This window comes from Parasteatoda tepidariorum, chromosome 10 (genome assembly GCF_043381705.1).
Source record: "Parasteatoda tepidariorum isolate YZ-2023 chromosome 10, CAS_Ptep_4.0, whole genome shotgun sequence".
NCBI classification, from domain to species: Eukaryota; Metazoa; Arthropoda; class Arachnida; order Araneae; family Theridiidae; genus Parasteatoda; species Parasteatoda tepidariorum.
The window spans coordinates 57,226,074-57,242,908 of NC_092213.1; the positions used below are offsets into that span (position 1 = coordinate 57,226,074).

The following is a 16,835-nucleotide window of genomic DNA, read 5'->3' on the forward strand; positions in this document are numbered from 1 at the left end:
CGAATACAGTTTTCTGATTGTTAACTTTGTCATCTATCTGCGAAAAATTCATATCCTTGGTGAAATTGAACCACAAAAATGCTTTTAATTACTCAACTGGTCTTCGTAGTTGATTTCGCTTGTTTTATTTCTTTGAAGTAATTTTTAATTTTAATGGTCAAGAACGATTTTGATTTATTTATTTTACTTTTACTTTAATTAATCTCTTTTTCATAGAAATTTTTTTTCTTCTCCTCTAAAGCGTTGTTAATGATATAATTTTTAATTCTTAAAATGTTTTTTCCCCTCTATATCTAATATATTGATAATACATAGTTAGATTAAATCAGACGCTTCCCTGACAACAATTTTGACCAATTGGCTCAATATGGCTTCGATATGAACATGCACGGAGGGACCACTATTGGGATGTCTTGATTTTTTAATATAGGGCCAATATCGGCCTTTATGGGGCCTATATCGGATGAATCTGCCAATTCTACATAGGACCGATATTGGTTTTAAAGTGACTAAAATATCGGACAATTCTATGTAGGGTCAATATCGGAAAATCTTTCCTGTCCCCTTTAAACCCTTAAGATTCGTGAATATTGGTCCGATGAAGGCTCAAGTTATTTTGCTATTAGGGTTGCTATTATTTTAGATCGTTTTATAAAGTAAGGGCAAGTATTTGGTTGCCATATTTATGGGGTTATTTGCGTAGGATGGTTTAGTGCCTAATCGATCACCGAATCTGTTTATTAAATAACCACTCTTTATGTCTGGTATGGTCTCTATATGTATGAATATATGTTTTATAGGGTCAGTATTGAAGAAGAAAAAATGTAAAATTGGATATTCCTCTTGTGGCCACTTTTTTAGAAATCTAAAATTTTAAACGATGAAAATAAAACTGTTGGTATTAAAAGAATGTAAGGCTTTTCTTTTCAAGCATTTCTTAAAATGTGATAAACATTGCAAGGTTTAATTCTGAAGGTTGGTAGGGCGCTGGACCCAATTCCAAGTGGCAGTGAGTTCGATCTGCGTCGGCCGAAGACTCTCTGTGTTGTAAATGGTGACTAGGGCACGTTAAATCTGTCGGGTCCCATAACAAATAAATAACTCTGGGGGTACTGAATTGAAGATTAATTACTCTCTGGTTTAGGTCAAAATTACTATCTGTTGATGTATGAATGGGTCCTAGCTTTAAAACGGGCTGTGACGTGTTTGTGGCTGATGAGTATTCTTTTCCATAGATGGCGCCACAGAAAAACAAGAAACGCAGCCTCTGTCTTAAATTCTCATGGTTTCACCAAGCAGGCTTGCTGGTATTAGCGAGTGGCATTAGAAAATACAACAATAATTGGTTTTATTCTTAAATGAAGAAAACTTTTAAGAAACAATGGTGAAATAAAATAATTTTCAGAATATTTTATTATATTTATAATTCTGTATTTATTTTTACAAAAAATGATTACAAAATGCATTTGGGGCGCATTTTCGACGAAAAAAAGTGGGGATTAGTTGTCGATTGACAAAAATTTTATCGCCTTTCGATACATTTAGTCGCAATGTGGCCGATAGTGACCGTTTATTTAGCACGATAGATTAATTATTATTTTAGGTTTCGAAATAATTAACATTATTGATCAGCAATGGCACAAATGAGATTATTTTTTTTGTTTATTCAACTTTATTTTATTTAGTGGCTGCATTACCTTTTTTAATGCAACTGACTTTGAAATGTTATCTTTATATCTTATCACTCTGTTTAGAACCTTTTTAACTTCCGTTGCCTGATGGCCTTGAAAAGAACACGTTTCTGTCATTTGGTTTCCTCGTATGTTACCTTACCTAGGCACAAAAAAAGTCATGCCATCTAGCGTGGTGAGATTATGATATTTTAGATGACGACATACCGTCTCCTTTGTTTAAGTGCCCCAATCATCTCCGTCATCTTACTTTAGTCATTTACGTTTGAAATTTACTACAGTATACTATATAATTTAAGCGTAGACATTTTTCTTTTCTTTTGTTGATAACGATTTTTAGTATTTATGGGATTGCGTATTTTTTTTACGTCAATCTCTTTTTAAATATAGTTGAAAGTTATCTCAGTTATTTTTTTTTTCTTGGTTAAAATCTATTTTTATAACTGATTTCTTATATCGTTAAATAAACAAGCTGAAAAAAATCGCCATCATTTTATACATTTATGCAACATTTATCTTTATCTTATAGTATGATCTTTATCTTCCGCATCTGTAATAATTTATTGGATGCGTTAGCCAAATTGTTGTTTATGAGTTCTGAACTATTGAAACTTTAATAATATATCGATACTAAATACTTATCTTTTTTTCCCCACCATTCCTAAATCCAAAGGCATCTAATCAAAAGGTTTGCTGGTGCATCCAGACACATCCAAGGCCCGACGTAGCCCAATTGGGGCCCGGGGCAAAATTTCTTTGCCCCACCCCTCTTCTTCACTATTTCAGTAATGAAATGGAGGCATTTAAATTTTTCACCTCTTTATAAATAACAAGAAAATTTACTAGAATCTAAGACTATTAAGTCACCCCTTCCCCTCCAATGGCGGACAAAATGTAGTTTTGTCCATTTTATTGATTTTCTTTGACAATTCTATGTCCATCATGCCGAATACAGTTTTCTGATTGTTAACTTTGTCATCTAGCTGCGAAAAATTCATATCCTTGCTGACATTAGAGCGGAATTCAGCTAAAATCTCGCAGTTACGATGGCTCAATTAAACCAATCAAAAGCCTGTATTTTTTGTAAACATATCGCATTTTGCGGTATATAAAAATATAGGCTTTTGATTGGTCAAATTTGTCCATCGCAATTGCGAGAATTTAGCTGAATTCCGCCCTAGAAAGCGATGGATTCTCGAAATATAGATTGTGTTCATACGATAAATTAATGAAGAAGCTGACATAAAAGTGACAGATTTTACACTGTGCTGATAATTTGTTTAAATAAAGTTCCTTAAAGAAGGAAATGTAAAATAAATTTTTTATTCGATTTGGGGGCCCTCTCTGATGTGGGGCCTGCGGTAATTGCCTAGTATGCCTCTGCCTTAGTCAAGCTCTGGACACATCTGCGTGCTACTGACAGTTAGGCATGCAGCTGCATACTTTAAAACCTAACTATATAGTTATGATTGTTTTTTTTTTTTTTTCCCTATCTTGAATTTCTTAAATTAGCATATTTTAAAGGTCGAGGAGGGGTAGTATGCCCATGTCCCTTTATAATATCTGATTAAGTTTGTGTAAGATGAAATCTAAAATTTCTTTCCATATTATATTTTATTTCATTTGATTTCGTATGTCATCGTATGTATGCTTTCACTTTTTTTAATTTTTCATACGTCTGTTCATTTCAATTAGGTTTTCCTTCTTCATTGAGTAAAACATCTGTTTCTCTTTTTTTTTTTTTTTTTTTGAAAATTTAATAGTGTTTTAATTATAAAGTAGGTTTTAAGGCTGTTGTTTTCCAATGCTAAAATAGACACGAATTACGAAAGATTGCTGTAGAATGATTTGTTACTCGAAAAGTGGCTTGATGTTTGATTGGTCTTGTTTCGTTAAAAACGAACATTTAAAATTTAAAGATTAGATATTCCAAAGAATGTGCCATTTTCAGCATCGTTTATTTAAAAAGAAAAAAGAAATTATTTTTCTTAAATGAAAATTGCATTATTTTCAATCTAAATAAGACATCAATATATTTTTTAGGTAACAAACTGTGTATCAACAACTGTTTTCTACAATTTTCTTTTAATTTGAAGTGTCTTATATTTTTCTTCTGGAAATATAAGAAAGCAGAACTTCGTTTATATTGTAATATTTAAATAAAAATGATTTCATTTCGCTTTGACCTAGTTTTTAAATACTGCGAGTTAACTTGATGTGCTTAAGATCATTAATAATTCTTGGCGTAATTTAATTATTCAAACATGATAAATCGTGTGCTTTGTTGAACGTTTTGCAAACGATTTTCGTGACATCTAAGAAATCGAACTATATATTCTTCACAATATTTGCATGAACTTCAACCCCTTTTTTTATTTTATGACGTCATTTCAAACAGGTGCTAATGCTTATTTCTTATAACTCTTCCCGTAGTTTATATTATCTAGTTTGTGTCTTTTTTTTTTCCACCTGTGAAAGAAGTAGGTTACTAAAAAAACTTTTAATTGTCAATAGCTTATTTCGTGTTTTTCTTTTATATATTTTTATTTTCTTTTATAATTTATAAATTACTTTTCGTTATTTTATAGTTTTTTTTTCCTTCCTTTTTTTAAAAAACTTAATTCAGATAACTTCCGTTAGTAGGTTGCTTAAAATAACATTGAAATAATGGCTGTCAGGGCGTTGTAGTCTAGATTTTAATTGTTTGAATTTGTTAAATAGGTCGTGCTGAATGCATTACTTAATTTAAATGATATGATATCCTTAACGTTGAAGTGAATCGGTAATTTATCGAACAATCATCGTTCTTGAACTTTTAAAATTATAGGTTTTTGTGTTTGAATTCTCTGAAACTTTATGTGCGAAAATTAGTTCCTTATAACTTTAAAGAGGAGATCGTTACTTGCCACTTAGTAAATTTGATTGCAATTAATATGCTGTCAAATTTGATAAACGTTTATATTTTGAGATCAAGGGAATTTTTTCCAATTATTGATCATAGTTATATCTAGGGTGTTAATAATATTGGTAATCTCTATTATAAATATGAGGATTTAATTTGTATTTCCAATTTTGAAGAACACGATATTACAAATACTAACCTCGTATTAATTGTTACAATATCTAAAGTTTTAGATGTTTAATTTTTTGCGTAAAAATAATTATCATTGATTTCATGCAATATCACATCTCTTTTTTTTAATAGTTTTTTTTTTTCTCTTCTTAATTTTGCAGAACGTGTTTTTAAACATTCTGAAAATTATTGAATATAGGAAATGGGATTACTTTTTTAAAAATTAATTTTCTTCAAATTATAAACCTTTTTTAAAATTTTAAATACTTGGAAATAATGCACTGTTTGAAAAGTGCCCAAACTGTTTTATAGTTTTTAAGGCTTTTGCTGTGATATTAATTGCTGGTTTATTTTTTTGTCAACTGGTTTTAGTTAATTTTTCAACCATATTTTGTGGCAGTATTCGGTCATTTTTGCAATGTTATAAATTTGTGTATGTATTGGGAACCGGAAAAAAAAGAAACTCGTTTTATGACGTTAATAAAATAAAATAGACATTCCAAATGTTTTTTAATTGCATCTAGTCGATGATACAAAACAATATGTGTACACGTTTTTAAATAAATCTTAGGACAAATAAACGAATTTTATTAATATCTACTGAATTGAAATGTATGAATTTCAGTTCTTAAAAAAATAAATTTTGGTAAATTTTATTTAAATTTTCAGAATTTCGATGAAAATTTACAAAGAACTTTGCAAATTTATTCAAGCATTATACTTAACGCTCTGTAATTAATCTACAGGTCTGCTTTGACTTACAATCACGGTCTTAAATTCCCCAAAAGTTAATAAGAACTAATTTCTACTTCCGTTGTTTATATCAGATCTTTAATATTCTGAATAATTAAAAATTAAATCTGAAATTTCATTATTGCTGCTTAATAATATTTCCCCCCTTCCCATTAAGAATAACGTTATTGAACCAAAGTTATTTATTGTTTTTTAAAATATCTGGTGTTAATATAAATTTGTTTAATTAAATACATTTGTCTAAAATTCTATTTCTTATGTGCTGATTGTCATGTTGATTTAAAAACTTACTGTATTTTCATTTATTTATTTATTTTCCAGAGCTGACATAGCCTTGATTGGCCTTGCAGTTATGGGTCAAAATCTTATACTCAATATGAACGATCATGGCTTTGTAGTAAGTACTACTGTAAAATGCAATTATGAAATTTTTTTTTAACTATGAATAGTCTGTTTTTTAATGTACAGTGTTTGTTCCTCCAGAAATAGAAAAAAATTCAACTTTCTATTTTTAAAATAAATTCACGTATTTAAATGATACGATAACCCAGATCAATTGATTTTTTTACCTTCCATGCAATTAATTGGCAAAATATTTACAAAAATTTAAGTTATGAATATACCTCATGAACGGTAAACAGTATCAAACGAGATCGAGTATATTCTTAATATGTCAATCTATTAGTTGCCACCAATCCTGATTTTTCTGTTCTGTTTTGTAGTGATAATCGAAAGATTTCACTTATCGATCAAGCAATTTTTTAAAATTTAAATTAATGATTTTAATAAAAATTGGAAACATTTGTTAACACTTGGGGACCGTTCACTAGCATTCATTGTTTCTAACTTTTTGGGAGTTCAGCGATTTTATGAAAACGGAACACAGTGGAGAAGTTCACATAGTACACTTATTTATTATTTTCAGCAAATGCAATAACAAATATTGTAAAGTGAAGTTTTGTAGTTCCGCAATGATTAATTTTCCTTCGATTTTTTAATACAGTAATCGTATCATAAAATTTTTAAAATCATCCATTAAATTACTTACAATTCCATTAAATAAATTTTTTGTAAAATCATCCATTAAATTACTTACAAAAATGTTAATCGGCATATTCTGTGAAGAAATTTTTTTTTAATGTTTTCGGCGCAAGCACAGCAGGAAAAGATTACTTTAAATACTCATATCTTGCGTAATTTTTAAAAGAATTGCTTTCAAATTTTTTTATTATTAATTAAAAATTACTCTAAAATTTTTTTAAAATTTTATTGTATATTTCTGCAGTTATAATAAGAAAACGTTAGTCAAAAAAATTAGTTTATTAATAGAAATGTCCATATTTCTATAAATATTTAATCTAGGGTTATAAAATTTTGTACAGTTATTTTATTTGATTGCCAACGTAATTGACATGAGTTACAAGCTTATCACTGCTTTTTTTGACATAGGTTGCTCAAAAACATTCTTTTTCATTCATAATTTATTGCTGGACCCTCAAACCTCAGAAAGTCTTAAACTTTATTGATGTGTATGAGAAATTGCCTGACTTAAACGCTTTGAAAGTTTTAAAATAGTTCTCTAAGTATTTTTTGAGAATTATGAAAATATGAGAGTTTCCATTATTTTGCTAAATCTCTGTATATATACAGGGTGCGTAGAGTTTTTAAAAAGTACTTAAAAGTGTTTATTTTCAACTTTCGTAATTTAAAAGCCCTTAAAGGTGTTTTTTTCATTGGGTGTTTTTAAAAAGTGCTTAATTTTCCCTTTTCGAAAATGAGATTTTTTTTTCTTTACCATGTGGATTTTTGCCATGTACTATGCAAAAGCATGGTTTTCACATTGTTCTATTCAAAATTTTCACAATTCATTCAACCTCAATGCATTTCGGCTTACCTTTGGTTCATAGTGCATGAAAGCTCCAATCATATTACAAACATGTTTGATGAAACACTTAGTCCGCATGTGCGTCTACTGAGCTGAGTTCAGTGAGATTATTGCACTTTAATGTGCAACTCTGCTGCATTTTTCACCCTCTGATATCAAACCGAAAAACCTCTCTATCATTTTATAATGGCTAATATAATCAAGAAAAGAGCTCTTTGTCAGAAACTAGTTGATCACGTAAAGTCTTTGAAAATTGTTTTGCATTTTGTTGACGTATATAGTGCTTGAAAATGTTTTTTGAGTGCTTAAAAAGTACTTAAAAGGTGCTTATTTTTTATTATAATATTTGGTTATGCACCCTGATATAGTACTATTTCAAAAAAATTTCTGATTTTCTTTAAAATTTTATCCTGATTTAGCTTTCTATAAAACCTTTTAAATGTAGCTTTATTTATTATTATTTTGTTTTTCTATTAATCTGTTCTGTTCAGAAATATTTTATGTTCCTGAAGAGAATGGCATTCTATTTAATACTTGCCTTATTATTATGCATTATCAATTCCAAAAATCTACTTCAAGTGTTTTTAATAAATCTGATTTTCTTGAGATTTTTTATGACTTTCCTCCAACTGTTTTATCAAAAAAAATATTTTTTTGTTTCAAAAATCTAGTATGAACATTCTCAAAAAACTTTTTTTTTTCCTGCATCATAGGCTTTGTCAGTAATAATTTTTTAATGTACATTGTCATTGTGTATTTATTTTATTGTAGGTTTGTGCCTATAATCGAACTGTTGATAAAGTTGAAAAGTTTTTGAATAATGAAGCCAAAGGAACAAAAGTGATTGGTGCTCGTTCTATTGAAGAAATGGTTGCAAAACTAAAAAAGCCCAGAAGAATTATGCTTCTTGTTAAAGGTAATTGAAATAAAAATTCCTATATAAAAATAGTGAATATTGAAGAATTGAATAAAAATTCCATCACTTTCATTCTTTTTTAACATGCAAATTATTTTTTTTTTTTCACTTTAAGAAACTATGTACAAATACATTTTGAGTTGCATACATATTAATAGAAAATAGCTAGAACTTCATTATTTCTACTGGACTGGCATATTTTAATATTTTTCGAAAGTTTAATCCTATAAGTTTTCCTTTTTTAAATAAGTAGTTATATTATTTTTTGATCTTTGAATAGCTTTTATACTAAATAAATATGTGTATATTTTGGTTTAATATGGCATGAATTTCTAAATTGAAAAAAAAAAAAAAAAAAAAAAAAAANAAAAAAAAAGAGTATTTAGTTCATTTGTTACATTAATGTAAATAGTGTGTTACTTTCTCAAAGTGCTGCTACTATTTTTCAATTTAAGTCACTGTATTTAGATATTTTGAAACATCTATAATTGCTGTACAATTTTCTATCTTTATTATTTAACAGTGATTTATACTATTTTTTGAAATACATGTTGATTTCTAACTCAATTTCACAATAGAACAATTAAATATTCAAAATCTTTACTCCTTAATAAACTAAAAATGCTAATAATGTAAATATTAACTAAAATTTCTTAAAATTCCATGCACAAAGAAATAAAACAATGAATTTCAAAAAGAACAAGCCTTCTCTCATCAAGCAATTAGGCAAATATAATAACTGTCTCATTCTCCTCGAAAAACATGTTTTTACTTGCTGTTTTTAGTGTTAAAGTTTCTCAGCAGTTTTGAGTCTTTGACATAATAGTCTATCCTCATTTCATAAAAGTGCTCTCTCACAATTATTTTTATTTTGTTTTCCACAGCCGGTGATGCAGTTGATGCATTTATCAAACAACTAGTTCCCTTACTTGAGCCTGGTGATATTATTATTGATGGCGGAAACTCAGAATATACAGACTCTACCAGACGCTGCAAGTTTCTCAAAGAAAAAGGTTTACTCTTTGTTGGCTCTGGTGTTAGTGGCGGAGAAGATGGTGCTAGATATGGACCTTCATTAATGCCTGGCGGCGCAATAGAAGCTTGGTACTTTTATTTATTATTCTTTAATGTGCAGTCAATATGCATGCATCTTTTCAATTCAATGTGTATGTTCAAAACTTTTATCAGTGACTAATAATTGGTAAATTTATCAAGCTTTATGTGCAAGTAATACATACAATTCAAATTTGAGTAAATTATTATGCAGACATTAAATAACATTTTCATAAATGTTAATCTGTTAAAAAATTAGTTTAATTTTTAAAATTAATATTATTCTTTCTTTTTAAGTAAAGTGTATATTAAAATGTGTTTATCTTATGAACTAATTTTTTACTTAGTAAAAATATGACCACCGAAGCCGACGACTTCAGGGGGTACGGGCCCCAGTGGCCATAAAACAAAACCTTTTTCTATTGAGAGAGAGGGCAAATGCCTAAATTAACTCCCTCAGTACCCCGAAGGTTTTGTAGAAATCCAGGAAAAAAAACATGAAATACATAGAACCAATTCAGAAAAGAAACTCAAACAAAATCATCAGAAAATAAAAACCAGGTCAAACAGCGATTTCACAAGCAAATTCAATTTAGAATTAAATATTTTGTATTCTTTTACTGTTTGTTTTTGTGTGTAATAAACACAGTAGTTTTTTCATTATTTGAAATTTATTATTTTAATTGAGGTCATTGATTTTAAATTTCATCGAAAATTATATAGATTATAGTTAATAAAAGGCAGAAACTCATTTATTTTGATTAAATTAATATTGTTTTTAATCAAAATAATTGAGTTTCTTTTATTGGTAATCTAACTTTTGAATTATAAATGAAAACTGGGATCACATTTGAATTTTTAACCTCATTTTGTGAAACTGAAAATCCAAGAAATTCTTTCAAATTATGTGTATAGGGTTTGGAAAATTAAACTTGACCTACTCAGAGGGCTGTGCAAGACATTCTATAAAGCCTGAATAATATGAAATTTGAACTCTAAACCCTTGAGCTCACGCACTCTGGATTTTTTTGTATAAAAATTTTTTGTTGAGATTGTGGTCGTTTTATACATTCTTAATAGATAAGCAAATGGCATGTTATCTTAAGTATATGAAAAGAGCTGTAGATATATTAAGCTGTCATTAGCTGTAAACTAATAAGTGAAAATGGGTGATGTGCTATTTTTTAAGTATATAGACCTGTACTTGCTGAAATGTAACTTCCAAAACTTAAAGGCCACATTTAAAAAACTTAAAAATTGATAAAATACAAGAAGGAAATACATTTTGAGTTTAGTGATGAACTACAAGACGTCCCAAAAACATCTATAGGTATTTTACCGTTCAGCAGTATTAACTAAGGGTGAATTTCTTACTAATTTTTTCTTAAATATTAATTATCTGTTGTTTTAAATGTCTGTTTTTCAAAGTTCCAGTATTTTTTCGTCCTAGCAAGGTCTTGGCTGTTTAATTTGTTAATCCTAAAAAGAATATTAAGAATTCTTTGCCCACGCCATAAGGCCCATACGCAAGTGTTGGAAGTCCCCCATTATGACAACACCCATCGTAGCTGTACAAGGAGACAGTAAAGAATATTAAGATATCTTTTCAATTTATTCAATAATAACAATCACAAATAAATGCTTTAGAAAATTTGGATTATTTGCATTAGCATCATTATTGATAAAACCTGAATGGTTGAGTATTTTATTCGAAAAATTTGATTTAGCATGAAAAGTTCCATTAGCATTACAGACTAAATTCAATTTTATATCCATTAAAAAAAATTCCAGGTAATGATATGTTAAAAATTAGTTAACTTAAGTCATAGAAATTTAAATTTCAACTGAGCACTGAGTTTTGCGAAACTAGGATCAAAAATACACTTGGTGAAATCATTGAATAGTAATCTAATATTTTACAGGAAAAAAAAACTTAAAAAAAGAAAGTTAAGAATTGCATCTACCAACTTTTATATGAAATTTTTTATTTGATTAATAATTAGTTTTAATGAACGGGTAAATAAAAATTTAGGAATTCAAATATATCATTCATTTTTTTTCCATTATTATTGCAGGCCCCACATTAAAAATATTTTCCAAAGCATAGCTGCCAAAGTAGATGGAGAACCTTGTTGCGACTGGGTAAATAATAATTTAAATAGTTTTTAATATCTTCTTTTCCTTTAATGTTTTTTAATAAATGAAATCCCTTTTGTACTTTTTTTAGTGTTCATATGTGAGAGATTGGTGTAATGGTATATATTATTATAACCGAGGTTTGTTTCTCCATCAGTAGCCGCCAATATTCGTATAGTGGAATATATCTTAATTCATTATTGTTCGTATTTGCCGTTAATAAAAGTAAATGGATGAAACAAAATGAAAGTCTCCAGGAAATTAATATGAATCGTAAATATGAAAATCCAATTTATTAAACAATATTTCTTGAGAATGGCCATCAATACAAATCATCATAATAATTACCAATTATCAAAAATAAATCCCTTGAAGGGATCAAGGAAATATAACTTCCACATTTANTGAAAATCCAATTTATTAAACAATATTTCTTCAGAATGGCCATCATAAAAATTACCAATTATCAAAAATAAATCTCTTGAAGGGATCAAGGAAATATAACTTCCACATTTAGAAGTTTTTGTTAGCATTTCGTTACGATTGCATATATTTTTTAAACCGTTAGGATGACTGGGACAGGAGCGCCCAAAAGGGCACTCCTAGTCGCTTCAAATTTTGAATTCCCAGTGAATATAGTTATTCCCAACGGACATAGAAAGTATGGGTAGGAGATCCAAAATTGGCGATTTATCATAATATATCATAGCCAAAACAAAGCCAACCAGCATATCAATATGGGTTTAAAAGAATACCTTGGCGATCACGAGTCGCCAACAAATTTATGAGAATTATTACAACCATGCAACTGAAACATTTAGCGGTTGGAAATTTAGAATAAAAAGTTAGAAATAGATTTTTGTTTTCGATTAGTGGCGACAATGAACTAAACAGTCTGCCTAGTAATGAAATAAAAAAGTATCCGTTACATTGATCTAGAAGAGAAGAAATAAATATTTTATGTTCGTTTTAAAAGATTAAGTTTGTGATTTATTTTAAATATAATTCTATTAATTAAAAATGAGCTTAAGTAATGAAAGATATTTTAAAAGGATAGAAAATAAATATGTAATGCCAATTGTGGCATCACAATTATGTATTAAAATGTTTTTAAATTCATTTTAAAATGAGTATTTTATTTTAATGTATTATTAAATCAGGTTTGTTATTTTTGCTATACTTATATCAAAAAACATGATGCAAAAAATAACAAATTATTTCACATGTTCATTGTTTTTGTTTAATGTTTCAGTTTAAGCTTGCAAAAATGACCTTAGCATATTTGCAGTTCTTTAAACTTTTTCACAGCATTTATATCAGTCTATTTATGTCAGTGTTATCAAAATTTTTAATAACTACCTTTTATTTACTTGATTAAAAACTTCATTTGCTTCAAAAATATGCAAATTGGAAAAAATATTCGACATGTTTCAAGCGCTCAAAAATAGGCACCAATTTACAAGACTTGTCAAATGTGAATAAGAAGAAGAAAATATAGAAATCGGAAATGTTTTTTTCAATTTCTATATTTTTGTAGTAAATGAAGTTTTTAATCAGTAATCTCTTACAATTTCAGTTTCTGGAGATTATTTATTTATTACCTTTTACTTATTTTCATTTGTTAATGAGGGGAAATTTAAACAGTTTAGATCAGTGGTCACTAATATTGTGAACTATCTGAGCCATTGTACTGTTTTTAATTATTATAAAGTATTAGACTGTGAGCTAATACTTCACATAATCAAAAAATTCAACGAGTTTTTTTTATAAAAACTCTTATATTTGCTATCAGCTCAGTGGAGAAATCAATATCCAACCTAAGCATCTATGCAATCTAAGGAAAATGTCACGGTGAGGCTGCTCTCTTTAGCTTTGTATTTTTAAATGTAGAATTGAATTAACATAAATGAAGGATGTAAACTAATAACATTTTTTTTACTTAATTGGTTTATTTTTACATAGGTAGGAGATGAAGGTTCTGGTCATTTTGTAAAAATGGTTCATAATGGTATAGAATATGGTGATATGCAACTTATTTGTGAAGCTTACCATTTGTTGAAAGATGCCCTTCGTCTTGACCATGATGAAATGAGTAAAGTATGTTTCATTTTGCTTTGCTCAATTTTCTCTTTTGTTCCATTAAAAATTTAACTGTTAATGTTTTTATCATTATTTACTTATTGAATTGTAATAAATAAATAATGATGTCCTTCTAAATTGACTTTTCCTGTGAAAATTACTTATTAAAAATTTTTAAGGAAGACACTACAAATATAATATGTTCAAAGGCCTTATCTATTAATATAGAAGTTCTTTTATTTATGTATTTAGTGTTTGGTAATTTAAGTTATAATAGAAACTTGATAGAGAACTAGGTGACTGATTCGAGTTTCACTTAGTAAGCCATTTTTATTCTTCTTTCCCTTTTAATTCTGTAACTTATTTGTAGCTCTGGAAAATTTGTAAAAAAATTTCCTGTCCTAGCACATCTCCATTGAAAAAAAATGTCGGAAATCGGTTTTCAGTGCTGGAAAGCTAACATTGAAACTAAATTTGATGTTTTTAGTTAAAGGCTCAATATCCAAAACAGTGTGCCAGAATGCATTAAAATAAAATACAAGCTTATTTATCATCACTTTATTTCACCTATTAAATATTTTGTTGCTAATAAAAAATGGTAAAATTTAGCTGAAAAGTTTATAAAAAAATCTTTGCATTATTTATTTATTCCTTTTTTGTAGCCGTCTCATTTTTTCCCTGTGTTATTAATGGTAGTGTTTTAAAATATTTATCTGTTTTTACCTCCTTTAATAAAAGTTTTAAGCTTGTTTGAAACGATTTAGAATTTTAAATAATTTTTTACACAAAATTGAGTTATATTTGCACTATAATCAATTTTTTTTTTTTAAAAATCATTTATTGTCCATTATTACATTTATTAGCATGAGAAAATCTTTTTGTATCTCCATGGATTTAATAAATTAAAAAAATATTAATGAAAAATATTGACTTTATATTAATAAACTACATAAATATGAAAAATTATTTATATAGTTATAAATTAGAGTATAAAATATATTACATAGTATAAATTATACAGTTCTTATGAGTTTTGTAGACAGCAGTTTGATAGGGGGGGGGGTTTGGCCGCTGAAAATCAATTTAGCATTCTTTATTTTTTCATCTNTTATATAGTTATAAATTAGAGTATAAAATATATTGCATAGTATAAATTATACAGTTTTTATGAGTTTTGTAGACAGCAGTTTGATAGGGGGGGGGGTTTGGCCGCTGAAAATCAATTTAGCATTCTTTATTTTTTCATCTTTCTCTTTAATGAGTTTTAACAAGTATTCCTCCTTTTTATTACTAGGCCGGATAATATAGAACCGGGTAGTTGAGAGCTTACTGTACGTTTGACTAGTTGCCTTTAAGTACTGTGTTATGTTATTTTATTTAAATTAACTAATATAAACATGTGTAGTTTTTAGTTACTTACTCATTACAATTTAAAAAAAGTATTTAATGTCTGCAGATTCTATTTACTAGTTCTTATTTAAATATATAAATAATGAAGTAATATCAATAATTAGTCTAAAATTTACCTATTCATTATTATTAGAAACTTGAATTATCAACTTACAAAACGTTTTATGAGGATCATAATATTCATCTTAAGTGATTTTAGTTATACTGTAGAGTAATTGATTTTAATTGACTTTTTTTTTTCTTCAGATATTTACAGAGTGGAACAAAGGTGAATTGGACTCTTTCTTAATTGAAATCACGAGTGATATCCTAAAATTTAAGAAAGACGGGGAACCATTAGTTACTAAAATAAGAGATTCTGCTGGCCAGGTGAGGTTTTTCTCTATCTATATAACAAAATTTTTTGAATATTTTTTTTTCATTTTTGAATTTACAAATACTTTAGGAAATTACAGTAATTGTTATTAATCATTGTTTAAACATTGGTTGTTTTCTTACATTTAATTACACGTTAAATGAAAAATTTTATTTATGACAGGATACGAGATAAAACTCATATTGACTTTTCAAGTATCCGCATTTGAAAAATCTACATTTATGTAAAATATACATTATAACAATGTATGTAACTGATCTCAACAAATTTTTTTCTTTTTTTCAAAATTTACTGCAAGTTTATAATTGCTTCAAAGACAATGGTGCTAAAATAATTTGAAACGTTTCTAAAGCCAAAATTTAAATGACATAGGAATTTTTTTTAGTCTTGAACTATAAAAAAGTTTAGCATATATTTAAAATTCCTAATTTGTGAAAATAAAAAACTTAATTGTATCAATTTCAAAAGTAATTTATTTTTTGCATTGTTCATAAAATGTTTATAATATATATATATATACAGTGGAGCATCGTTTATACGACGATCACTTATACGACGTTTACATTTATACGACGTTTTAGTGTGGTCCCAAATCATTCCTATTCATTTTAATGTAAAAATATATCGTTTATACGACGCACGGAATCGGTTATACGTCGGTTTTTAGATTTTGTTCACGTTTACTTAATTTTTTATTTTTTCTTGTGTATTTTAAAAAAGGGCGGAATTTGCCAACATGAATGATACAGAAAAGGGTGCCAACAAGAATGCTTGGATGACGACCGTAATTTTTACTAGATGACTGAAAAAACTAGACAATGTTATGAAGAGGCAAAAACGAAAAATTTTGCTATTCATCGACCAATGTCCAGCGCACCCATCGATACTAATTATTTTGGAAAATGTAAAAGCTCTCTTTTTTCCTGCAAATTGCACAAGTGCGCTTCAGCCATTAGATTTGGCCGTGATTAGAAATCTAAAATTGCATCATAGAAAGCAGTAAGTTCAACTCGCTATTCAAAGCATTGTAGAGACTAATAGCAAGAAAATATAATTAAAGGTAACATACATTCAAATTGCTCACTGCAATTTTTCTTCTTTGGTTATTTGTTTGTTTTGCTTTGTCTAATTTAGAAATTTATGTAAATCAACACGTTAAACATTAAAATTAACTGAAAACAGAGTTAGTTTAAATTTTAGAAGTTAAAATCGATTATACGACGTTATCGTTTATACGACGTTTTTCGGTGGTCCCTTCGGCGTCGTATAAACGATGCTCCACTGTATATAAAAAGGGGCATTTTTTTCCCTTTTCATGACTTTGTGCTTCATTCTTAAGTTTTTTTGTAAAAAAGTTAAATTTCACTATATTTAAATTAAAGTGTTGTAAAAATTGACCTTCTATCCATATTTTGGTTGCAATTAGGGTTGTCATGCAAATAATCCCTATGATACATTTCTTA

General features: G+C 27.9%; 1 protein-coding gene across 5 annotated transcripts in view; it reads left to right on the top strand.

Moving 5' to 3' along the window:
- The window catches only part of LOC107453087 (phosphogluconate dehydrogenase), a 36,662-nt gene that overhangs the window by 12,481 nt on the left and 7,346 nt on the right, over positions 1-16,835 (top strand). For all 5 annotated transcript variants that reach the window (XM_043049223.2, XM_043049224.2, XM_043049225.2 and 2 more), the window contains 6 exons: positions 5,839-5,914; positions 8,174-8,318; positions 9,203-9,422; positions 11,447-11,513; positions 13,470-13,604; positions 15,243-15,365. In XM_043049223.2, the coding sequence (XP_042905157.1) occupies positions 5,839-5,914; positions 8,174-8,318; positions 9,203-9,422; positions 11,447-11,513; positions 13,470-13,604; positions 15,243-15,365 (766 nt within the window). The remainder of the gene's footprint in view (positions 1-5,838; positions 5,915-8,173; positions 8,319-9,202; positions 9,423-11,446; positions 11,514-13,469; positions 13,605-15,242; positions 15,366-16,835) is intronic.